Source organism: Passer domesticus, chromosome 7 (assembly GCF_036417665.1).
Source record: "Passer domesticus isolate bPasDom1 chromosome 7, bPasDom1.hap1, whole genome shotgun sequence".
NCBI classification, from domain to species: Eukaryota; Metazoa; Chordata; class Aves; order Passeriformes; family Passeridae; genus Passer; species Passer domesticus.
The window spans coordinates 4,331,191-4,355,833 of record NC_087480.1 but is presented as its reverse complement, the minus strand read 5'-3'; the positions used below and the strand labels follow the sequence as shown (position 1 = coordinate 4,355,833).

Here is a 24,643-nt window from a genome sequence, read left to right as displayed (position 1 = left end):
GGCTTGAAGGACACAGATCCCGAGGAAATGTGCAGTGGATCGGATATATCAGAAATCAGAGAGTATTTAAAGAACTGCTCTTGCAGTAACTGTTGGAAACCCCTAAATCAAGGGATCTACCCCTGGATTTTTATGGCAGGGCTGTGGCTGGTGTTTGGTGGCTGCAGAACATCCTGTCCTTCCCTCCGAGGGGACAGCAGGACCGAGAGCTGCCGGGATGTGGAAGGAAGGAAGGAGCAGGAAGGGGAGCGGGAGCTGCAGATGGCCGAGGGCTCTGACAGCCCTTCCTATAAACAAGGTTTCTGGATGGCAGGCCTTCATTTTGGAGCTGAGCTGGTGCAATTTGTGACTACAAGAAAGTGAGAGAGAAATGAAAGCTGGCCCTGAAGCACAGCTGCAGAGCTCCCCAGCTCTTGGCAATTAGTTTATGCCTGCCTCGGCTTGATCAGAGCACGTCTTGTCACCATCTAACATGGCTTCAGGTTGTCCAGAAGGAAAACATCGTGTTGTTTGCTTGCCAGGCCCTTTCAAAATAAAGCTACTGTTGCATGTAAGAGAGAGCAGAGCTGTTTGGAATGGAAAGAGCAGGGGAAGAGCCCTGAGAAATTAATTACGGGAGGAAAGCTGGTTGCTGATGCAAAGCTCCTGGTTAAGAGCAAAGGGCATGCTGCTGGGATGCAGAGGAAAACACGACAGGACACATCACCATCATCTCCTCGGTCTCTAAACAGCAAATCAAGTTAATTTGGAGAGACAGGCTGAAGGGAAGAGACCTTTTTATTCTGCATCCTTCCTTCGGATCAGTGTTTAACTCTGTGTGGCTACAGAAAGGATGAAAAATGTCCAGCTCTGCCCTTAGAGCTGAGGTTTCCTCATTCACAGATGTATCAAGGGCAGGACAGGAAGCCTCACGTCCTCAATTCTCTGAAGTGCCCATGGTGAAGGCTGCAGCAGATGTTTTCGTGTCAGGTTAGTCTGGCAGGTATTCGTGGCTCACACGAATTTTCTTTTTCAAGCTTTCAGATTCTTGTATCTCAATTTCTGCTCACAACATTAAGGCAACACAGAACCTGGCTCCAGTCACACGCTGGGAATGTCTCTGTGGTCACAGCCAGTCCTCCAAGCAAATATTGAGTCTAACTAAACATGGAGAATGAAGAGGCTACTGGAGTATAAAGCAGGAGCATAATCTCTGAGGTTTTAACCAGGGCATTAGGAAGACCTAATAATAGCAGGGCTTTGCAGAGATGCTAAGATAAAGGAAAAGCCATCTTGAGAATGCCTTGAAGAAAAGCTTTTGCTGTCACCTGTCACCTGGCAACATGAAAGACAAGCTTGGACTGAAAATCACAGGGGAAAATGAAGATGGGATGATAATAATTGTCACAATTTATGAATCTGCCATTCCCCGTGCCAGCACATCCTGGGTCACCCCATCAGATATCTCTGCAAGGCAAAATGACTCTCTGAATGTTGAAGTCCATGCTCAGACATTTCTGTGAGGCACATTTTGCCGTGGGATGGTGGAGATAATGATGGAACACAAAAGAATAAAGTGATTTTTCTCAGTGGAATGGTTCTCCACACCATTGCCCAGAGTGCACCCAGGCTCTCCTGGACACTTGAGCATGAGCTTGTCCCTCCTCTCCCACCGCACTGAGGGTCCCTCAATGGCAAAACAAGTCCATTTCCAACATTGCTGCATATTTTCTTCACACCATAAATGTCACACAGAACATACAGCCCAGGTTTCACAGAATCACTGCATATTTTGAGTTGGTTCCCTGATTGCTTTAGGAAAATCAACAGGCACTTGTGCTTCAAAGCCAAGTTTCCAGCCAGCAAATAATGAATTGCAAGGGAATGTGGTATCAATGGTTTGGAAGTTTTATTACTGTTGTCAAGTTTTCCATTATTACTGGGTTTTTTTTCCCAAAGTAATATCATTTACCTAATGTAGTGAGAAGCAGATGGTTTATTGCTTAAAAGTTGTTATGTGATTCTTGCAGAGAAAGTATATTGAACATTTATTCCATTTTTATAAAATAAATACTTTCCATTTATTTACTAGAGGAAGGGGAAAGGCAAATACCAATCATATTGTATATAAATGAATATGGATATATTGACAGGAAATTAAACATATTGTAGTAATAAATATTCTGACATTTTATTTTCTTCAAAGAAAAGGAGCTGGAGTTAGCAGTACTCAAATTTTAAAATTATTATGATTTATGGTCAAAAAAAAAGAGTTCTGAAAATTTAGTCTGATTTCCATAATACCTACAAGATAAAAGGCATTGATCCATGTGTAATAAATTTGCCATCACACAGATGATTCCTGTCGTGCTGGAAATTATTTTGGGAGAGATTGCCCAGTTCTGCCCTCAGAAATTCTCATGCTGACCCCGTGACTGTCAGTACTGTGAGCTCCATGTCATGGAAAACTGAATTAAGAGAGTGAATCCATTCTGAGCATAGAATTGCCTGCACAGTGCTACAGGATCCCTCTGAAGCTGCACGTGAGGCTCAAAGAGTCTTGATGCAAGATATTCCCTATTTCTCCTTAATTTAGTCACTGTAGTCAGTTCTGAACTGAGCAGAAATTTTTAGGTGTTCCTGGAGGAATTCTGTGTAGGAAAATGGTAACAAAGGATCCGTCTGCAGGAGATCAGTGAAGCAGATGAGGCCCCTGTGCTCTGTCTTTCCCAGCAGCTCAAAGTGAAGACTTACCCAAATATCTGTGTCCTCAGGAAGTTTCTTTGGGGAAGGATCTGTGACTTGTGGTGGCACAAGCCCCCAAATGGAAACTTCCTTGGCAAGGTGGGAGCCTCTTCCACTGGCACTGCTTCAGGGGACTTTCTTCGTATGATGCCTCAGGTTTCAGCTTTTATATTTTTCAGGTTCTGTGCTGCTTTAGTGTGTGGGTCTGGGTTCATATCAGGGGATGGTGAGCTCTGCACAGAGCAGGGAGACAAAACAATTCCTGCTCCAGCTGGGGACCAAGGACAAATGATCCAAATCTCAGCCCAAGAGCACAAACCCCATGGGCTGGAGAGAGAAAAACAAGCAGGATGGGACTGCAGGGGCTGCAGTGGGATTGGACACTGAACTGCAATGTGCACATGGAGCAGAGCTGAGCCCAGGGAGAGACCCCGGCAGCGCTCGTGCATTTTGGGACCATTTGGGTTCATCCTGGGTGCAGCCCTGGCTGGGCTCTGGTGCTGCCCAAGGTGCATCCATGGAGGAGATCCTTTCAATAAATCCCTATTTTATTCTGTAATTCTGTCCAGCCTCTGTTCCAGATCAGCCTGCACAAGGCATCACTTGTATCTCTGCTTTGAAGTTTGTCTCGGGGATTCCCAGATGGGAACATTCCCTCTTATTTGGGGCTCTTTGGGAGACTCTAAATATGTTTGTGATATCAACAAACAGGCTGAAAACAGAGGATCCTGTTTCCCTTAATATGAAAATATTTCAGTGTTCTCTGCTCATTTGCAGGCAGAGTCAAAGAACACAAAGTTCATCCTCTGTGAGAAAAAATTACCCCAGTTGTAACTTCATAATGTGTTCACTGAAATCAGTGGGTTTCTCTTGGAGAAGAATGATACTTTTTCAGTTAATTTTCTACATTATATCTTTGACATGAATACACTTCAGTTGTATTTTAAACTCTGGATAGGGCTGCAAAAAGTGATCTTTTTTTCCCATAAGATGTGTAATCTAGAGAACCTGTTTTACAGAAAAGCCACTCTTGATGTCAAGGAAGTGTAACAACAGCTAAAGGGCAGCTCCTGAAAAAAAAAAGGTGATGTGATGATGAAAGTGATGCAAGACAGGAGGAAGTTTGCAGTGCCTCTGTTCATGATGTTCATGTTCTGTGGCTAAATAGAGGATTTCAGTCCCAAGAGAGGTCAGAGGAGGAGCTTTTGTGAACACTAAAATACACAGAGAAAAAAGCAGTGCACAAAACCATCTCAGCCATGTCAAGACGTATTTTTTAGTAAGTGATAATGAAATTATTTCTCTACATTCCTGAGAAACCAAGTATTTCTTGCATTTTTGTAATGTTAGCCCTGATTTCCAGACTATTTAAAAGGTTTTTTTAATACCCAATTAATGTAAAGTATCATAAATTATGACTAACACACATTAATAAAACAGTTTTATCGTCTAATGGAGTGTGAAAAAATATAAATTTCTAATAAGGGTCTATGTAAAAACTGGGATATCAATGCCTGTGATGGAAAAGCAAAGACTACAGTGGGTTCTTATGGAAAGAAAAAAAAAAAAGAAAACTTTAGGTTGATAAAACAGCAGTGAGGATGAAATGCAATTAATTAATTAATTAAGTGGGGTTTATTAAAAGGGAGGCTGCGGGCGGGTGCGGAGCCAGCAGATGGCACTCCAGAATGTGGAACAGCATCCTCCCCATCGCGGGGCTCCGGGGCCGCGGCAGCAGAGCCCCGCAGAGCACGGAGGGGCTGAGCCTCCCCTGGGACGGAGAACCTCCAAAGAGCCTCGGCTCTGGGAATCGCGGGATCCTGGGATGGTTTGGGTCGGCAGGGAGCCTAAAGCCCATCCAGTGCCACCCCCGCCATGGCAGGGACGCCTTGCACTGTCCCAGGCTGCTCCAAGTGTCCCCAGCACACCAGGGGAAGAGGATGGTGATGTTCTGCTCCTCCTGGGGCTGGGCTGAAGTCCCCAGGCTCAGATCTCTCCTCTCTCTCTCGTGTGGGGGAACATGAAATAGCAATGGAATCTTTATCACAGAATCCCAGGCTGGTTTGGGTTGGAAGGGACCTTAAAGCCCATCCCATTTCACCCCCTGCCATGGCCAGGGACACCTTCCACTTGCTCCAAGCCCTGTCCAACCTGGCCTGGGACACTTCCAGGGATCCAGGAGCAGCCACAGCTTCTCTGGACACAGCAATGCAAAACCCTCCCAAGAGATTGGCTCTGCTTGTTGGAGCGTGGTGCTGAGAACACCATGGGTGTGATTGAATCCCTGGGTGGCTTGATCCTTGTCCCTTCCAACTCAGAATGTCCTGTGATCTGAAATAAAGACTGATGGATCATGTGGAGCCCACCCACTGACCCTCTCTGGGAGATGGGAATGATCCAAACCCTTTCCTCACAGCCCACCCCAGTGAGAGGGTTCTCATTGTGAAAATGCAAGTCCTGATTCCAAAATAATAGTTGGAGGCCTCCTTTGTCATCCAAGGACAATCTAAATGAGTGGAATCGTTCCCAGGCTGCTCAAAGCACAGGAGCCTCCCCCAGCTCTGCTGAGCTGGCTGTCCTGTGAGGACAGAGCCCAGCCCCTCAGTTTGTAAAGCCAGGGTTAAGTAAGGCCAAGGTTTATCCCTAAACAGGAGAATCTGTCAATCCCTGTCCTCAGCCTAAGCTGGGTTTTGTTCCTCCCAGCACATTTATTGCTCTCATGCAACTTCACCAGAGGCACTTTTCTTGCCATCTCTCAACAAGTGTCTCAGGGGTTGGAGGCATCAGGCAGAACCTGGCCTAGAACAGAACTGACCAAAACTCTTTAGCTCCATTCTGTTTTTTAAGAATATGTTCTTTTCCACAAAAAACAGCTGTATAATACGTGAATGCTACATGATAAAAAGCTTCAGTGATAACCGAGAGTTCAACAGTCAATTCCTTGGAGATTCTGCTTACTTTTCCATTAATAATATGAATTATAGATGTCCTAAGTTATAACATTACATACCACTTTTCCAAGGCATTCATGACTTATTTAATCTGGAACTGCATGTTCTTGTTTTTCCATAATGGACATCAAATGCCATGTCAAGCCTTTATTAAACTAACCCTCTCCTAAAGGACTTATTTCACAACATGCAAGTTATTTCTTCATCAAAGAAGATGAGAATAATTGTTGCCAAATGAAAACTGCAAGAAATACATGATTGTTCTAAGTGTTAGAGTGACTATGGTACCAGATTTGAACATAATCCTTAATTGGAAAGTTATCACTGGCCATGAAATACACAAGAACATTTAAGTGCCTCCCACAGTGACCATGAAAATACAGAGACTGATGGTTTAATTAGCAATCCCAGAGATACCAGGCAGTGCTCAAAAGCTACAGCACTCTCAGCATTATTGCTGGGAAGGAGGAGGGACTCCAAACCTTTCCACCAGTCTGTTCAGCCTTAGGCCTTTGCTGTCAAAGGCAGCAGCAATGATTATGGGCTGGAATTACCAGATTATTTTATATAGGCCTTTGACAACAACGCCGCTTCGTAGTGAAAGCTCTGCTTCCTTTCTCCCTTTCAAATGCCTCCCTTTGCTCCAATGCTTATGCAGACTTCAGTCAGAAAGTATTTCTCATTTACATGACCTAGATAGAATAATAGTGAGAAAGATGTTCCTTGATCTTCTTTCTCTTGATTTGCTACATTCAGCCTGGAAGAAAAACACAGTCATGGGAATGCATTGTTGCTTTTATGTTGGCATTAGGAAGCAGTGCTAGGTATGGTGGGGGATAGATCTAGGCAGAAGCCTTGCAATAAACAGGCAGGAAAACACATGGCACAGATTTAGGGATAACAAAGTTTTGCCTATTTTTTTTTTTTAATAGTTTTTTAGTGACTTCACCCACTTGATCCCACTGCAGTGACCCATGGCTGACAGGAGGGGTGAGGAGCCTGCCAGGGGTGAGGGTGACAGCTCAGTGCAGGGGGTGCATTCCATGATTTCTCATTCCAGAGAAGGCACAGGGGACAGCCTGCATCAAAAAGTGCTCTGAACTGACTTGAACCCGGCTCCAGAAATAGTCTGGGCTCCATTTGGCCTTTCTGATGCTCAGCTGGATCCATCCCTGAGTCCCATGCCTGCCACAGGCTCCTCTCCTGATCTTGCCATGTTCCTGTGACATTCCCGTGGGAGTGAGGAATAAATCTTTCCAGACACAACAAAAGAAGAAGCAGAGGAAATCCCCAGGTGGAACCATCCATGGGCTGCTATGCTGAACTTACCCTTGGGAGTAGCTGAAGGAGCATTTCCCTGGGGTTGGAACAATTTGTGACAAACCAGGGCCATGAGCACTGATCTTTGCAACGGAGAATGAACCTGAATAAATCATCAGGAAAGAGAGAAACTGAGCTTTTTTTAAGAGCTTTGAATATTTTATTCCAAGAAGTAGAACAAAAAAGTAGATGGTTGTCCAGAAGGTTGTAAAATCCCAGAATACAGGCAAAGTGTGGCTGGTGATGATGAGGAAAATCACAGGAGTTTATCTAACAGCCAGGGTCTTCCAGCCAAATTACAGCTCCTGCCTGAGCCAGCACCATGGATAACAGTGGGAATAAGTGAAAATGCAAACCATCTTTGGGGGAGGAGCCTCAGTAACAGGACGTAAAAGATTTAGAAGGTTCTCATTGTGAAAATGGAAGTCCTGATTCCAAAATAATAGTTGGCAGCCTCTTTTGTTATCCAAGGACAATTTAAATGAGTGGAATTATTCCCATTGACATTGATGAGCTTTGAATTCAGGCTTCATCCTCTTTCAAAAATATGTCCAAATATATTAAAAAAAGGGCCCAGTCAAGGCTGGGTAGGAAATGTGAGACAAAGGGGCATTGACAGAATGTCTGTCAAATGACAGGAATTAGGGAAGTAGTCCAAACAATCGTGAATGAAGATTTTTTTGTGTGCAAATGTGTCGAAATACCAAGTCCATACACAATATTCCTTATCTCAAATTCCTTCATGCTGGTATTGAACCTTAAAAAATTAAGAATTTGAAGAAAGAATAGCCCCCAAACAACTTGTACAGTTTCCAATAGCTAATAGAAATATTTATTCTGATTCTAGCCCACTATTGCCTAAAAAGAGAAGTATTGTGCCTTTGAGAGCTTTGTCATTATGATGTCCATTGTAAACAGCTATTTAGACAGAACTAAAGCTACTGAAAGTGGTCTCCCAAAACTCAGAGAGGAAGCTGACATGCTGCTCAGCCTTCTTGAAGGAGAATTGATGTGAATCCTTTTGTGAAGAAGATCTGTGCTCTGAGCACTCCAAATACATCATAGAATACTAATCACACTATTTCCCAAAGCTAAAGAAAAATAAAAAAGGATAGAGTGCATCACTGAGCTGAGAATGGCACATCTCTTTGGAGACGCTTTAGTGGGGGGAAAGATGCCTGTCTGCATCCTTAACTGTATAAAAAAGAACCTTGAAAGGGTAGAGGATGAACTGCCAGGGAGTAGGTTAAGATGGGATTTTAAGACATTCTTCCCTGTGAGGCTGGGGAGGCCCTGAGGTTGCCCAGAGCAGATTTGGCTGCTCCTGAATCCCTGGAAGTGCCCAAGGCCAGGTTGGACAGGGCTTGGAGCAAGTGGAAGGTGTCCCTGGCCATGGCAGGGGGTGAAATGGGATGGGCTTTAAGGTCCCTTCCAACCCAAACCAGCCTGGGATTCTGTGATAAAGATTCCATTGCTATTTCATGTTCCCCCACACGAGAGAGAGAGGAGAGATCTGAGCCTGGGGACTTCAGCCCAGCCCCAGGGGAGCAGAACATCACCATCCTCTTCCCCTGGTGTGCTGGGGATACTTGGAGCAGTGCAGGAGAAAAAGGCACAGAGGAAAGATCTCTGAAGAAAAAGGTGGAACTGTTTTGTTCTGCCTTTTTTTCTGGTCTCTGAGTTTCTCCCCTGTACATAAAATAGTGGGGCTGCAGATCCCAGACAAAAGGTTGGAGCCTGCAGCACCTTCTCAGCCACAGGATGCAGAATTTGTGCTGCAGGAGGTGCAGAGAGTCACAAATGGGTCCAAAAAGTGCTGTTTGGCACGTCTCATTGAAATGTTTCACCTTTATCTGTCAGAAGGGTAGTAAACTTTAGGATTAGGAATACTCAAAACATTTTTTTTCCTTCATAACAAAAAGGGAGACATAGACTAATGATGCCAGTACTGAGAGTCAAAATACTTGCTGTCTTGTCTATCCTAAAGTGCTGTAGTAGTATAAATTGCCTCCTCAATGCTGTCATTCTTTCCCCACAAAATGAGCAGCTCATAGGAGGAAATATCCTGGCTCTGAATGTGGCCAAAAAAAAAAAAAGAGTTTTCTCCCAATAGTTTTTTTCTTGGGTAAGACTTTTCATACTGTGTTTGACATTCTGAATTACATGATTACACAGTACAAGACTCCAGCAACATCTCGCATTGTAAAGATGGAGATGCTCAGCATTTTGCCAGATGCCAGGCGATATCCTGACGTTTCTCTCTTCACTTTAAGCCGGGTGACAGTCAGCATATTCACAATGAAGCCGAGACAATCTGCTATCAAGTTACAGTAGTGACATTCTCCCTGATGAGGATCCCGGGGCTGGCTGGGATAAAGCAGCTCCGCCGAGCGCGGCGTGCGGAGCGGCCGCGGCGGGGATGCTCCGTGTGTAATCCATGTTTGATCCGTGCCGCTGGCTCGGCGGGCACAGGCTTTGGTAAGTAAGTCTGTACTGCACCATTTCCTGGCTCGGTGCTCCGGGTGTTGCAGGCTGTGTGCAGTGGGGGAGGTGCCAGAGCTGATCAAGCAGTGTAATTTTATACATTACTGAATCAGTGCAGGAGGAACCTGGAGGGACAAAGCATCATCTTCTCTTTGAACTGCGCCGGAAAATCCGACAGCTCTCGTAGCCCAGCCATGCTCTGATACAATTTTTCTCTCTTTTTTCCCCCCGATTTTGGTGTGAATGATAAAGTGATCTGATGATGGCTCTCGTTATGGAACCTATTAGCAAGTGGACGCCCAAGCAAGTAGTGGATTGGATGAAAGGTAGGATCGTTTATTGCCGTGTATTGTGTGTACTTCGGATCCTGGCAATTTGCATCCGTGCTCTCGCATTCTTTGTTTTGGGAAGAGTTTATTCAGTTGCGATCATCCCTGTGCTGCTTTGCCCGGCAGTTGTTAGAGACAGGGCTGAGGAGAGGCTGCTGGAGCTGGGCTCTGCTGTGGGAATTGCAGCCGGCAGCGGAGCAGGGATCAACTGCATTTGTTGGACAATGCGGACGCAAAGTGTCTGTGTCTCACGGCTCCATTATGCCTCGCACAGGGTAGCGCCGGGATGTTTGGCTGCTTTAAATTTGCCCTGATTACTCTGGTTTGCTCATATCAGGTGATCTGATGCAGTGGCTGTGCAGCGCTTGTCTGTAGTTTTTGGTACCACCAGGAGCACCAGGAGCCGGGGGCTGGACTGAGGCATCCTGCTCCCTTAGGGACGTGTCCTGCTCCATCCAGGCTCCCTTAGGGACGTGTCCTGCCCTGCCCAGGCTCCCTTTGGGATGTGTCCTGCCCTGCCCAGGCTGCCAGCCCGTGTCCGAGGCTCCGCGCCAGCCGTGGAAGGCGCAGGGCTGAGCGCGGCTCCGCGGGGAAACTCGCCGGGATAACTTGACAGGAATGATGATTTCCCTGCACATTCGCAGTTTCACAACACAGCCGTCAGCTGTGACATGTTTTGCCTGACAATGCTCGGCTGCGCTGCAAACAGACCGGGATGGATGGGAGGGCGAGGGATTGTTCTGATGATAAGTGGTTTAAATTTCTGCGGGGCGGGGGGAGGATGTATTCCCACCGTGGGATGCATTAGTGTTGTTATACAGTGCTTCTGATGAGCTGCCTGTCTTTGAGACAAATAACTCCTGCCACGGGGGATCTCTGTTATATAAGGAGAAGAGGTGCAGATTTGGGGTGTAGGTTACTCGTGGAAATGATTCCTGTAATGTGATGACTGAACTTATGGCAGGGTTGAATTGGATGCCCACTCCAATGCCCTTAAAGCTTCCAAAGTATTCTCATTAATAGAGGAATGGTTCTGATCTCATTTTGCTGAGCTACATCACACTTCACTGGAATTGGGCTCTTTTGGTGCTCATCAGACACGTTGCCATTATCAGCTAATTATTCTTCTAGAAGCACAGAGTCTTGTGAAGCAAACGGTGTTTGGGGGAATGGATGTACTCTGTTGCTCAAGTGTTTGGGAGCTCGGGGTAATTGGGAGGGTTTAAGCAGGTCATTGGGATGGATCCTAAACCTTTAGATAGAGAATTGATTCCCAGGCTCCAATGTCATTAGGTGACAGCAAATCCTGATGTATTTGCAGAGGAGTTTTCTGACCCACACCTTCATTCCCAATAAGTAAAAGAGTTAAAAAGTAGACAGATCACTCTGCTAATTTAACTCCTTACTTGAATTATAATGTAAATTAAGTGTCAAAGCATGTAGAATACTTGTTGCTAAATTTAAAATTACTTCCTGCTACTTTTTTATCCTTCCTGATGCAATAATTATGTATTGGGGAAGAGCAATCCATGATGTGCAGTGGAGGAAGGTCACACAAGCAGCAGGTTTTTACATGTCTGGAGTTGCCTGGCAGTTGGATTTCCATACCAGCCTGCACAGTGCACCATCCACAGGGATATCTGGAGTAGGCAGCATTGTCAGTGCTCTGTGTTCAAGCATAAGTAAATATAATGCAGCGAACACTGAAGTATTCACAACGTTGATATTTTCCTTGGCAGCATGAGCTGCCCATCCACAAAACAGGAAAGTTGCACATTTGTCCATTTCCCCCACGTTAACATTACAAGCCTCCTTTTTATCCCTTTGCAGATGCATTGTTCAGCTGCAGCCAAAGAAAAGACCTAACCCATACAAATGGCAGGCTGGAGTCAGTTTAAAACTACTTGTAACTACCTTACTTTGCAAAAATTGCCCAACTGTGGCCACTGTTTGCCTGTAATTTCCATGAGTTGTGCAGCTCAGCTCTGTTGGCTACACTCACTCTGCTAAATCCATGTGCCAGGGAGGTTGAAGGTCTGCACAGGCAGAGATTTGCAGTGATAAGGGAGCTTTTATGTGGTTCTTCTACTCTAAAAGGTCACTTCTTTCACAGCATTAAGAGATAAATTAAAGACACTTTCAAAAAATTACCACTTTAGGAATGAGTATTATCTTGACTGCAGACAGCAACATGTTAACAAACAATGGAACAAATATTGCCTCTGTAATATACCTTTGGGGGGCTTAAAATATGTAGAAAAACAGTTTTATTTGTGGAGATTGTAAATGATAACATATTTCACAGGGAAATGATAGCAATGCGCTTTTAAAACTTGCATTTATCATCCCTTGAAGCCATTAGAACTTATTCTTAAAATCTGTTAGCAAAGCCCATGTTTTGAAACTAACTAGCAGTGAGTACCAGAAGCATCAAATAACTGTAGAGAAGATGGAAGGGAGCCACGAAAATGATGTTAATGGTTTGAGACCCAGGGCCCCAGAATGTGTCCTGGTTACAGCATCCAAAGAGAGCAGCAGCTGCAGCCTGAGCCCCCCCAAGAGGAGACACCCTTCTCTTCTTTTCCTTTAGGAAATGTTACTTGCCAAAAAAGTAAAAATTGGTAGGCTTTAAGGAACATTGTAATGACAAGTTGGCATCTTGTATTTATCCACAGTTCCTTTCTGAGGAACGCACTCAACTGGAATTCAATTAGGGAACTGCATCTGATGGTGTGGACAACCTGAAAAGGCCATGCAAGTCTGGGGAAATTGATTCCTGAGGCTCTCAGAGGTTCTAGAAGTTAAAACTCTGCATACTTTTGTCTCTATACAAACATATTTTGTTAAGTTTAGCAGACACAGCACTGTGGTTAAAAGGGAAGGTTTCAAAGGAGCTGACAACATTAATTGGGGAGGTATTTTTAGCAACAGTTTTAGTAGGTATTCTTTTTTTTCCCCCCCAAATTTTCCAACATTTTAAACATCTCCAAATGTTTTTCAGGTGTTTTCCCTGGTTACAGCCATTTCTTACATAACTTACCTGTTTTCCTGGGGATGTGTTCTATGGACCCAAAAGAAATGGCTTTTTTAAAGAAAAACCTTTGCCTTGCTCAGATTTCCCCATTAGAAAACAAACATTACCCATAAAGCTCCCAGTACCTTCAGGGTCAGAGTGGTTCCTAACAGGTCACTTTTCCCTGGATTAGTTTAACATATTAATGGGAATAAATGGCAAACTGCCCTCCAAGATCTGCATCTGGAATGCTTTACCTGGAGATTGTTGTTGCTTTTTGGTGCAGGAGCTCCCTGTGAAACTCAGGAACACTTTGCAGGTCATCAGTGAATGCTCCAAACCCAAATCCATCTATTGTAACCTGCACTGAGCAGGGGAGTCCTGTACAGGGTCTGGGGGTTTGGGGTGCAGAGGGGAGCTAGGCTGTCTTACTGAATTAACAAGAGGGTGAGAGTTTGTGTTTCCATTGGGGGCAAAATCTGATGGGAATTCTCTGTACTTTTACAAGCAAGAGCATTGGAGATGTTGTACTTCCTAAGGGGAGCAGTTTACAAGTAGGTCATTTAAAATGTGAACTCATTTACAGGGAAGTGACACCTCTGTCCAAATAAATACTCACTTTTCAAAGCAGTCCAAGGAAATGAAATGAAATACAATGCAATGAAATACAGCTGTGACTTTCAGAGAATGCAGTGTTATTGAACAGCTGAAAATTAAAACGGGAAACCAGCTATTCCTTAAGTACCTGTAATAACTCCACACAGAGTCTGTGATTCAAAGTCCTGGGGACTGACAGGTTTGTCTGCCAAAACAGCCTGCAGTGGAGGTTTCTCTCCTGATAAATGGTCTGCTGTAGATACTCATTTCACAACTGCGAGCCATTTTTTCCCCCTTTAAATCTAGAATTTCTGCACCCTCAACAGGAGATGCAGACATAAAAAAAAATAAAAATTAATTCAGTTGGTAAACTGATTAACTATGCTGCACTGATCCTGTGCAGAATAATTATATGTTTAGCTGAAGGGTTTTCCTTAGCATGTAATTCCCTGATTTCAGGCTGGCTCATGAAAGGGAAAGCAGGCAGGGAGGAGTGGAGAGCAGGGAAGCTGATGACGTGAGAGGACTTGTTAACATTCCCATCACGCCGGGCTCGGCAAACCCCTCTCCCTCTCCCTTTGCTTCCCACTGGATCCCTACCTGTGCTGGAGCGCTGCCAGGGAGCCTCCTCTCTTTGCAGGACATATTGATGAAATCTCAGAAGGTGCTGGAAGCACGGCTGGGCATGGTGACCCCTGCACAGGCAGCCCTGGGGGTGTGAGCTGGGTGATGCTTGGCTTCCCTGCTCCCCCCTCCTGACCCCGGAATCCCAGAATGCAGGAGCACATTTCCACCAGATGCAATTTGAAACCGGAGTGGAGAACTCAGGTCATCCCTTATTTAGAAAAATGTAGGTTTTATAGCATCTTTTCAGCTCTTTCTGAAGACAAATAGGTTTGGGAGAGACCTGAGCCACAAATGCAGAATTAGAGTTCAATTTCCAAGCTGTTCCAAAGTAAAGGTTTCACTGTTTTCCTCTGCTCTCACCCCTTGTACAACTGAAACAAACAATTTGCTCTTGTGGCTCCCCCACTGGATTCCTGTGTTCCACTGGCACCACATTTCCAGTTGTCTGTAGGAAGCCACTGAATCAGAATTGGCTGCAATTCCTCCCTGATTTCTCTCACAAGTTTGGGATTTTAATGCTTCTTAGTAATGAATTTTGTGAACAACTCCTGAGTGCTGTAAACTGTTTGCTTTTAAAGGGTCAGCAGAGCCCGCCTTAGAGCTGACAGCTTTGCAGTGTAAGTGCTAAAGGCCAGATTTCAAGGAACAAATTCCCAACATTCAGCAGAGTTAAGTGTTGGAGTAAGCTGTCCAGGCAGGTTGGGCCATTCCCTCTGTAGGAGGTTTTGGACACAACTGAGAAGAGCTCCAGCGTCCCTCTGGAAGTGTTTCTGTGCCCAGTCTGTCCCCAGCAGAGTGACCTAATGTCTTCTCAAGGCTTCTACCAGCTCAGACAAGACCTTGGGATGGTTTCTTGCTTGGGAATCACCCTCATCTTTGAAATGTGAAAAGTCCCAAAGAGATCATAGCTCTGGCTTCCTCCTGGATATTTCACAGTTTGTATTTCCCAGAATAATCATGGGAGATGATGCCCAAGTATCTAAAGCTTGGAAGTCTCCCTGTGTTTCACGAGGAGAGCAGCAGAGCTGGTGATCATCAGAGCTGCAGCCCCAGAAGCAAACCCAGACCTGCTCCACTTCCACCATCATTCCCCAAAGGCCCTTTCCTCCCTGCCCCAGAGATTAAAATATGAAACAGGGCTCAAGAGACTGGCAGGATTACCCAGAGCCAGAGCCCTCAAGCTTTGTTACAGCTTTAATTCAGTTTGTGCAGCACTGGCAGCCTGGAGGGACAACACAACCCTTTGCTGAGCCATGGCCCCAGTCTGTGTCCTCCCAGTAGCTGCAGCTGTGCTTGGGGTCATTGCCAGCTGGCCCACAGCTAAATGTTGTACAAAGACCTTCCTAAATCAATTCTATCTCTAATTCTCTGTGGAAATTATTTTGGCTGAGGTGTTTCTGCATCCCTCTCACTATTACCTCATTTTCACTAACTCCATTTTGAGGACCAATTAGAAACTGGTCTATATATCTTCCAAGAACCAACTGGATTAGCACTATCTCCATAAAAGATTTCAGCAACATTTAGCAATTTAATGGTCTGTATTTATGATCAGGTTATTTAGGACTGTATTCTGAAATTTCCCTATCTATAATGCAGATACGTTCAGACCTTTTTAAGAAATGTAATTCTGCTCCCAGAGAAAAGTCTGAGCTCAAGGAAAGTCTCTCAAGTCACATTTATCAAGCGTAACTAATCTTTCAGGTCATTATGTAAAGAAATTTACTTTATTGTCTTGCAGCTTAATATCAGCAGCCAGACAATGTGTCACGCCTTGCTGGGCCTGGTAACCTTTACCATGTGTTACAATTATGCAAAATCCCCAAATTTCTCCCAGCCCTGACCATCCCAGGGGGGCAGAGTGGCAATGCAAGTTCAGGAGAGCTCAACCTTCTCCAGCTCTCCATTGCTTCTCAGTGCTTCACTTTATTGAAGCAAAATTCAGGATGAATTGGCTGCTGTGGATGGCACTTTCAGACCACGTTAAATGAGGTGCTGTGTGCCAGGAAGCTGCAAAGACACTGGACCCTGCTCTGCAATGAGATGCTTTCATGGTTTCTTCCCAGACTTTCTTGCTCCACTCTTTCCAATTTGTAAATTTTTCCTTCCTCTGGCAGGGTTGACATCAGCCCATGTGCCATAACTGAGAACTCTGTGTGTAACACTGCTCCCAGTTTGTAAAATGTGGATTTCCTAGGAAAAGAGCAGAACATCTCAGTGCTGCAGGATTCCTGGCTGCCTGGGTTGGAAAGCAGCTTGAGAAAACCTTGGATTGTGCAGAAAAATACATTATGAATATCATTTCAGTGCATGGAAAACACTGCCTAGATGGGGGAGCAAATCTCTGCTCCACCTCCTGTCTCAGACCCCATGGGAAGGCAGCTCCTTGTTTCCTGGGCCTGTCCTCAAGGAATGCTTCTAAATGCTCACTGGGCTTGGGTAAAGAAATATTCCTGCCTGAGAAATCTCCTTGTGTCTCCTTCTGATGGGTTCAATGTCTCGTGCTTCTGTTTGCAAGGAAGGGCAAACAGGAAAGCAAAAAGTAAATTGAGATTTGTCCTTTTGCAAAATTGTTTTAGCACCTACAAAGATTTCAAAGCTAAAAAAGGCAGAGCTTACCCTTTTAGTGCCATTCTGAGCTGCTGTCCTGCCATGCTGACAGAAATGGAGGTTGGGCTCTGAAATTAGTGACTCTCTTGACATTAAATGAACCATTTGACTGAATAAACCACAGTAGGATCAAATATTGCTGAGCAATAATCTACATTCATCCTCTCCACCCAGAGTGATTTTGTAGATATTTTCTAAATGCTGCTTTGCATTACTAATTTCAATTGCTGCTTTTGCAGTTTAGGTTTTTTTAGTAAACATGACTTTCTCTTCCCTGATGGCATTGCAGTGAGGGCAGGAGCTGGAAAGGGAAGGTCCAGGAGTTACTCTTAAAGGATTCAGAGAGGGGAAAAAATTATGGGGTTGTATTTGTGAAGGACTCTAGTGATGAATCAAAATGAAATTATTTCTGATTAACTAACACTCAAACAGCTCCCAAAACATATCCTCGCTGACCCTCTGCAAAAAAGTGCTCAGGAGGATTCAAGGCCAATGCAATGTTTGGGTTTTCCTACTCAAATTCTCCACCAACTGTTTTCCAGCAAAGATGAATTATAAAAAGACTGTGGAGCATTTTTAGTTCCAACGTAGGTGGCATGTTTGAAATAAAAACGTAGCAGCCAGTAATTTCACAAAATACATTCAGCTTTATTCCCTACAAATATGTCCATCTTTTTCATTCTAAGCACCAAACAAAGCCTGGAAAAAGTGTAGGGATTTCAGGAGTTTTTAAGGCAGAAATTGTGTTTTTTAGAAGTGTGCTGAAACTGCTACAGCTCCAGAAAAGATTCCTTTGGCACATCTGCTTCTTTTACATGGAAAAGAGAGAGTTTTACACGGAAAACTCTGAGTGCAGGCAGACAGGGGTGCCAGCCTGACAGCTCAGACATGCCAGTGACCACCTGAATTAAAGCATGTTTCACTTCTCTCTCCCTCCACCACTTTCCCCCATTCCCTTTTGGCATCTTTCCTGTTTATTCACATTTCCCTCCAGCAGCATTTTTCTTGCCTTTTTCATAATGAGATGGACAATAAGCATTAGATTGTGAAGGAATTTGTTCATTTAATGTCAAAATTTTCTAGCTTTGAGTATCTTGGAGAGGACTGCAGTGATTTGGAAGTGAAGTGCATCCAAAACCCCAGGGGAGGTGAAAACCACCAGGCTCAAGAAGCCAATCACAGCTCCTGGGAGATTTAAGGGGCAGTTTCACTGATTCTTCATTAAAATCTCCTGTGAATATCCTGGATGCTCCTTTTCAGACCATGAAATGCTGCTTCCCCGGGAGATGTGAGGGAGGTCCAGCAGTGGTATCCAATAATGGAATCCTGTCCAGTGGAGAGGGATGCACGGTGTGCCCAGGGAAGTTATGGGTGAACATCCCTGGAAGTGTCCCAGCCAGGCTGGACAGGGCTTGGAGCACCCTGGGACAGGAGAAGGTGTCCCATGGCAGGGGTGGGGTGGGATGGGCTTTAAGGTCCCTCCCCACCCAAACCAGTCTGGGATTCCAATTCCATGAGTTTACAGCACACAGGAATGTGCTGCACATTCCCAAATCCAGGAGAGTCCCCTGCAGGCATCTGTCACTGATCACTCAGCACCAACCATGAGCTCATCCTGAAAATGCCCTCAATTACTGAACACTGAGAGAGACTTTAATTGCCCACTGTCAAGAGATTTCAATTGTTCATTGCCAAGCCACGCTGAGAAATTCCCTTAGTTCTTAAACAACCCCAACTTTGCAGTTTACAGAGGAAAAAGACACTTAAAGCAAAGAAAAAACCCTTGAAATTTGCATTTGTATCATGTGGTTGGAGGGAACAGGTAATGTAAGAGAAGTTCAGAACCAACAGAGTTTAGAATATTCACTGCTTGAATGTCACACAAAAAGAAATGGATCCACTTAGGGCAGTAGCTCAGCAGTGCTGTTCTTGCAGAAATAAACCCTGGAGAAGGAAAAGAGCTAGTGAATAATCCATCAAGAAATGTAACAAATAATTATCTGAGTAACAAAAAAGATTAATTAGAATAATAGCCAGGAAATTTCCACATAGGATAGAAAAAGAAAGATGAACTTAAAGGATAAGCTAAAAAAAATTCTTGGAAAAATGGAGGAAGATTCTTCTCAAATCTTTCATAAGTGGACTTAAAAACTTTGGGAAATGTGCTAAGGAAGCCATCACCTGCTGACAGAAATCTACACTGGGACATCATATTAAATATTTCTTGTTTATCTGAAAATTCTCAGGCCAAATTATCAATGCCTTTTGTGGCAGCAGCAGCAATCATTATTTGCATATCAGCAATGAGGCAATACTTTAACTAGAAACCAGATTGCTCAAATGATGCTGCAGTGAAAGTGTTTTAATTCAGTCTGTGAATCATTCCAAGAGCCATCAATATCACTCAGCACGTGGAAAGGAGTTTTCTATTCCCCATTTTCTGTGGATGCCCTTTGTGTGTCCCCCCCCTTGCCACATTTTATTTATCTGAAGGTAGATCTGTAGTTTCTTCATTGAGAGGGCTCCCTCTGGTATCAAACCAGCAGAGTTTCTCCTTAAAACGTTTTCTATATTTACATTTTATTTTATGATCAACTTTTAGAATAAAAGGATGCTGGTAGATGAAGAATCCTAGATTTTGGAATGAGTTAATTCACATAACCTTTGCCATTTGATCAAAGGGGTTTAAATATCCCAATATGAGTTTGACAGCTCTCCAGCTTCCCTGTCAGGACTTCCAGGCAGGAATTCCAAGTGAACCAAAGCTGTCCAGTTCTGTGCCTGCCAGGACTCACCCCAGTGCTCTTTGCTTTCCTTTCACCCTCCAATGTCACACTTGATTTGAATTTCTAAAATTCTCATCAAATTATGCTTTCAAATCTCATTAATATCCCATCTTTCCAGGGGAAAATGACAGACAATATTTCTTTTTTGTTGTTGTTGGTGGTTTTTTTTTTTGTTTGTTTTTTTGGTTTTTTTCCCCTGCAAACTGTCAGGCTGTCACATAAAAGGACAAAATGAACCCTTGTAGCATGGTGTTAAAACCTGGAACAGTTTCTGTTTGTCCTCATCATGAAATAACCAACAGTGGTGGAAGAGCAGAAAAATGTCAGTTGCACCTACCATACTAGGCATCCATGCCTGATAACATAATTATCATCCATTTGGAGCAGTTAAAAATATCCCAGAATCATTTATATTTGACTATCAAAGCATCACTAATCCTTCTGGAGCCACTGTCTTTCTCTACTCCACAGTTACCATCCCCAAAAACATGGTAATCAAGCTCCATGACTAAGCATTCCCAAAATGATAACAGAATTTGCATAATTGAGATTTGGTGCAGAGAAAACCCACAAATTTCTCAGAAGAAAGGGAAAAAAAAGCACCATGTAGTGGATACGTTAAATTACTGGCCAAGTACAGTTTGAAACAGGAACTGTGATTCTTTGGAGAGTTAAAAATAATCAAGGTTTTCAAAAAACATGCAAGAAGAACAGAGGAGTTTGAAGGTAAGATTATTCATATTATTTTGGTCTGAAGGGCATTTTACCACTTCCTGTAGTCAAGGTTTTTGGCAAATAATCTTGATTCACATATCTAGATGATCAGTTATGCTCTGAGATAAATTCACAAGATGCCTCAAAAGTACAGGAAAGTATGTATTTGAAAATAACTTATGTTATCTTTCTTAATCTCCTGTAATAATCTTAGGAATGGGGCACTAACTGAGATTTTTCCTGAAGAATTAGGAATTCCATAGTATTTACAGTTGGGCTGCACTGTGATCTGTGTTGTTTTCAATCCCAATGACTGTCAGTACCCCTTGCACCATAAAACACAACAAGAAGAGCATTTTTTTTTTGTTTTGTTTTAAATTTCCTGCAATATGTCTCCTAAACTGGCTGAAGTTAAGCTTGTTTCAGTGAACCTCACATACAGGTAAACCTGGCCCAAAAGTCAGAGAGAGACAGCCCTGAAAATAAATCCACTCTTGCAGTGCAGGATCCTTGCTACAGCAGTGTCAGTCCCTCCTGCAGGCTGGCTGCACTGATTAAGGCAATAAAACTGATCAGGCAGTTTAATTAGGAAATATTCTTGAGGGACACTTTAGATCACAGTGCAGTCATGCACTGGTGTAGTCTCTTTTTTTTTTAATTTTAAAAATTGTAATGATCTACCGAGGGTTGTCTTGATAGAACCAATTTTAACTCTGCAGAGAAGCAGAGTTTGTTACAGCAGTTTGTTAAAGCAGAGTTTGTTAAAGTAGGGTTTGCTAAAGCAGGGCTTGTTAAAGTAGGGTTTCTTAAAGCAGGATTGGTTAAGGCAGAGTTTAGTAAAGCAGGGTTTGTTAAAGCAGGGTTTGTTAAAGCCAGCCTCATTTCCAGCCTCCATTATCTTCCATTTTGCCTCTTTGCAATTCCTGTTTCCCACTCCTGTTTTTTACTTGTTGGTTTGGCTCTAAAAATCAATAAATGCTTATAGATGAGGAGGATACCAACAGGAGTTGAAACAAAACATCCCTAGAAATCCTAGAAATGGAAAAAATGACATGGCAGTCTGGGACTGCTATGGACAAATGCTGGAATAACTTCTGATGAAAGACACAGAGGCAAATACGCAACTGAAATTTTTAATTAAACAAGGTTATTTAGTGCCAGGACAAGGAGGATGGCTTTAAGCTGAAGCAAGGGAGATTTAAATGGGATATTGGGAAGGAATTCCTGGCTGCGAGGGTGGGCAGACCCCAGCACAGAGTGCCCAGGGAAGCTGTGGCTGCCCCTGGAAGTGCCCAAGGCCAGGCTGGATGGGGCTTGGAGAAACCTGGCACAGGGGAAGGTGTCCCTGCCATGGCAGAAGTGAAATAGGATGAGCTTTAAGGTCCCTTCCAACCCAAATAATTTTGGGATTCTGTGATTCTGTGAAAGAAAAGCACTGTTTGTGTACAGGTGCACTGACACTGGTTTGCAGAACATCCAGTTGGAAATGGACACGCTGATGTAAAGGTAAATATGGGATTTACAGCTCAGAAACTGATCATTTTTCTAAATCTGTATTCAACCAAGCCATCATGGTGGTATTTTCCATTTTTACGCTGATCAAAGTGCGTGGCATTGTGATCCAGACAGATTCCAGCAGACCGGGGTGATGGAAAGCCGAATTCTTTGAAGAACAAAGTTAAAAGCTGTGGCCTGGTCCCCTCCTGCAGACCCCGGGGGAGGATGGCCCTGCATTCTCTGTTTTCATGGCCAGCCACGTTGTGCCTGTGCTGCATTTCAGGAGAGGATGACTTTGGCTGTGTGCAGGATCATTGTCAGCATCCTGCTGCTGGGAGGTTCTGCTCCTTATCACATCAGCTAACCTGGCACAAGGCAATATTTACTGTCAAAGGGTAGTGACAACCTTATCTACATCGTGCACTGTTAACTCTTTTTTGGCTGTGGAATGTAGCAAAACTCCAGTGTTTCATTGGTTTTGGATTGCTAAAGGGCCAGAAAGAGTTGTTAGGGGCTGAAGTGCAAACCAAGTAAATATGCAAATAAAGGTTCTGAGTTTTACAGGTATTTCACAAGTCCCTTGCAGGTTTTCACAAGTATTTTAAGAGTAACAGTTCTTAATGACAGGAAGACACAGTGAAATGGCAATTAATAAATTTAAATTAATACCTTTAGCATCTGCAGCACAGGAAAGTTTCATTTTGGGTGCGTGTACTTCAGAATTCCATTTGTTCCACAGTCCAGGAAAGAACTGGCTAGCAATGGCTTCACCAGGGAAATCACATCTTCCCTTCAAACTGAAGGGTTTTTGTGCACACACACAGCCCATTAATCAAGGGGAAAAATTGAAGCGTGTTATTCATCATATTTGCTGTGTTTGGATTTGAAGTGATTAGAATGATAATAATGACCCTGAGAATTATTACTAAGTAATATGAAGTGGTTTGTCTCAAGGAATAAATATGATTTTGGCCTGTGAAGGTTCAGACATCTGGAACAAGCATATGGGTTGGAAATCATTAGATAATTGTTACAAAAATACAAGGGAAAAGTATTTTTAATGATAGAATCGAGGCCTTCAGGAGTGCTCCGTGTGTTTCCCTCTGGAATGGAGCCTTCCTGTCCCTGTTGTACCCCACAGCTCTCTAAAACTCTGCAATGCCTGTCAGGGTACTGAATTTACTTCTCTGGGAGATGCTCAAAGTAGCAAACAGCTTTCAAAACTCATTTTCACAGAATGTTTTATGCAGCACTGATTTTTGATTGGTAAATTGTCTTTTCTTCTGAGTGTGTGTGTGCTGTGGATTCACATTGCACTGCAGTGCCAGGACTTTGTATGGATTTACTCAGGAGAAAGTTCTGAACAGAGAATCCTGGAATGGTTTGGGTTGGAAGGGACCTTAAAACCCATCCAGTGCCACTTCTGCCATGGCAGGGACAATTTCCACTGTCCCAGGGTGCCCCAAGCCCTGTCCAGCCTGGTGGAGAGTCCACAACTTCTCTGGACAATCTGTGCTGGGGCCTCACCACCTCTGCAGTCAGGGATTTCTCCCCAATTTCTCGTCCAACCTGGTGTAAGGTTTGGTGTCAGGGGAGAGTGACACCATGGCAGCAAGGAAGGGCCAGCAGGAAGCCCCAGGGTCCTGGGGACAGCCAGACAAAGTGACAACTGTGCAGGAATGTGGCCGCAGCTCTCTTCACAGAGAGCAGCAGGCACAACTTCGCCAAGGATTTTTCCTGGGGAAGGCAGTGAGAAGCTCAGAGAAGAAGAGAAAACAATTCTTATCTCTATTCACTGCTCCTGTTGTTTGGCACGTGTGTTTTGGAGATTGTTTACCCAAAGTGATTTGTTAATTGGACACCAGTGAAGAATGTTTTGATTCCTTGGCCAGTTGGATCCACGTGTGTCTTGACTGCAGACAGTTGTGGGTTTTTCTTTAATATCTTTTTTAGCATAAGATTCTTTAGTATAGTGTCTCTTTAATTTAGTATTAGTGTAATGTAGTATAGCTTAATAAAGCAATTGTTCAGCCTTCTGAATCATGGAATCAGAGCTCATTATTCACTGCAATGGGGTTGTCTTGAATTGATGGAGGAACCTCCCAGATGACCTGGGGGAGCCTCTCCCGTGGGTGCCCTTTCCTCTGCAGGGCTCAGGGACAGCTTGGCCACAGCACTTTGTCACCTGAGGCACCAGCAGGCGTGTCCTGCTCCAGCCAGGCACAGGTGTCAGAGTCCAAAATGCAGGGAATCCTCAGAACTGTGGGCCTGTAAGCCAAAGTTTAGGATTAACCACAGGATTTGATCCGAGACCTTGGAAAAGGCTTCCAAACTTGGGTGCTAGAAGTGAGAATGTGGATTTATAGTTTAAAGCAGGGACACAAGTGAAGTGGGAGAAAGTTTAGAGTTTTAGAGTTTAAGATATAGAAAAAGTAAAAGTAGTTACAAAGGTTTAGAACGCAGTACTGTGAGTTTGTGTGTCATAACATGATTGGCTAAGAAAGCTCACACTGTAGCATGAGTTCATAAGACAAAACATTTAAGGATTGGGTCAAAAGCATAAATATCCTTGCTGGCAGTGTTTTATTGGTCAATAAATCCTTAAAAGTTCTTGTAACTAGAGGTCCTGTGACCTTTGGAACCATGCTGTAACAATGTGAGCCAAACTCACCCTTCCTGCTTATGTGGAAAATAAAAAAATAAATCACACAATCGAAAACAATTCTGAGGTCCCGTCTCTAACTCGCTCAAAATTCCTTCCAAAAATCTCCATAACATCCCTGAGGATGCTCCACCCACTGTGCTGAGCTGTCCCCAGGCCATGGAGAACATTCCTGTCTACAGCCAAGCCCTCTGCTGGGTCATCACTAATTCATAGCCCAGCATTAACCAGGAATCATTTACAGATCTCAGCACCACAAACCAGGCACTTGGTGAGCCAAAGCCTCTGGGAAAATACAATATTAATTCTCTTTTCCTTGCTTTGTGTAT

General features: G+C 43.8%; 1 protein-coding gene across 2 annotated transcripts in view; it reads left to right on the top strand.

The window, feature by feature from the left end:
- The first annotated feature begins 9,157 nt into the window (after positions 1-9,157).
- LOC135304262 (connector enhancer of kinase suppressor of ras 2-like) overlaps positions 9,158-24,643 on the top strand; it is a 163,523-nt gene continuing 148,037 nt past the window's right edge. Inside the window, exons 1-2 of one of the 2 annotated variants that reach the window (XM_064426505.1) lie at positions 9,158-9,473; positions 9,732-9,805. In XM_064426505.1, the coding sequence (XP_064282575.1) occupies positions 9,433-9,473; positions 9,732-9,805 (115 nt within the window). In that variant the 5' untranslated portion in view covers positions 9,158-9,432. The remainder of the gene's footprint in view (positions 9,474-9,731; positions 9,806-24,643) is intronic. The other variant, XM_064426506.1, reaches the window with a different exon arrangement.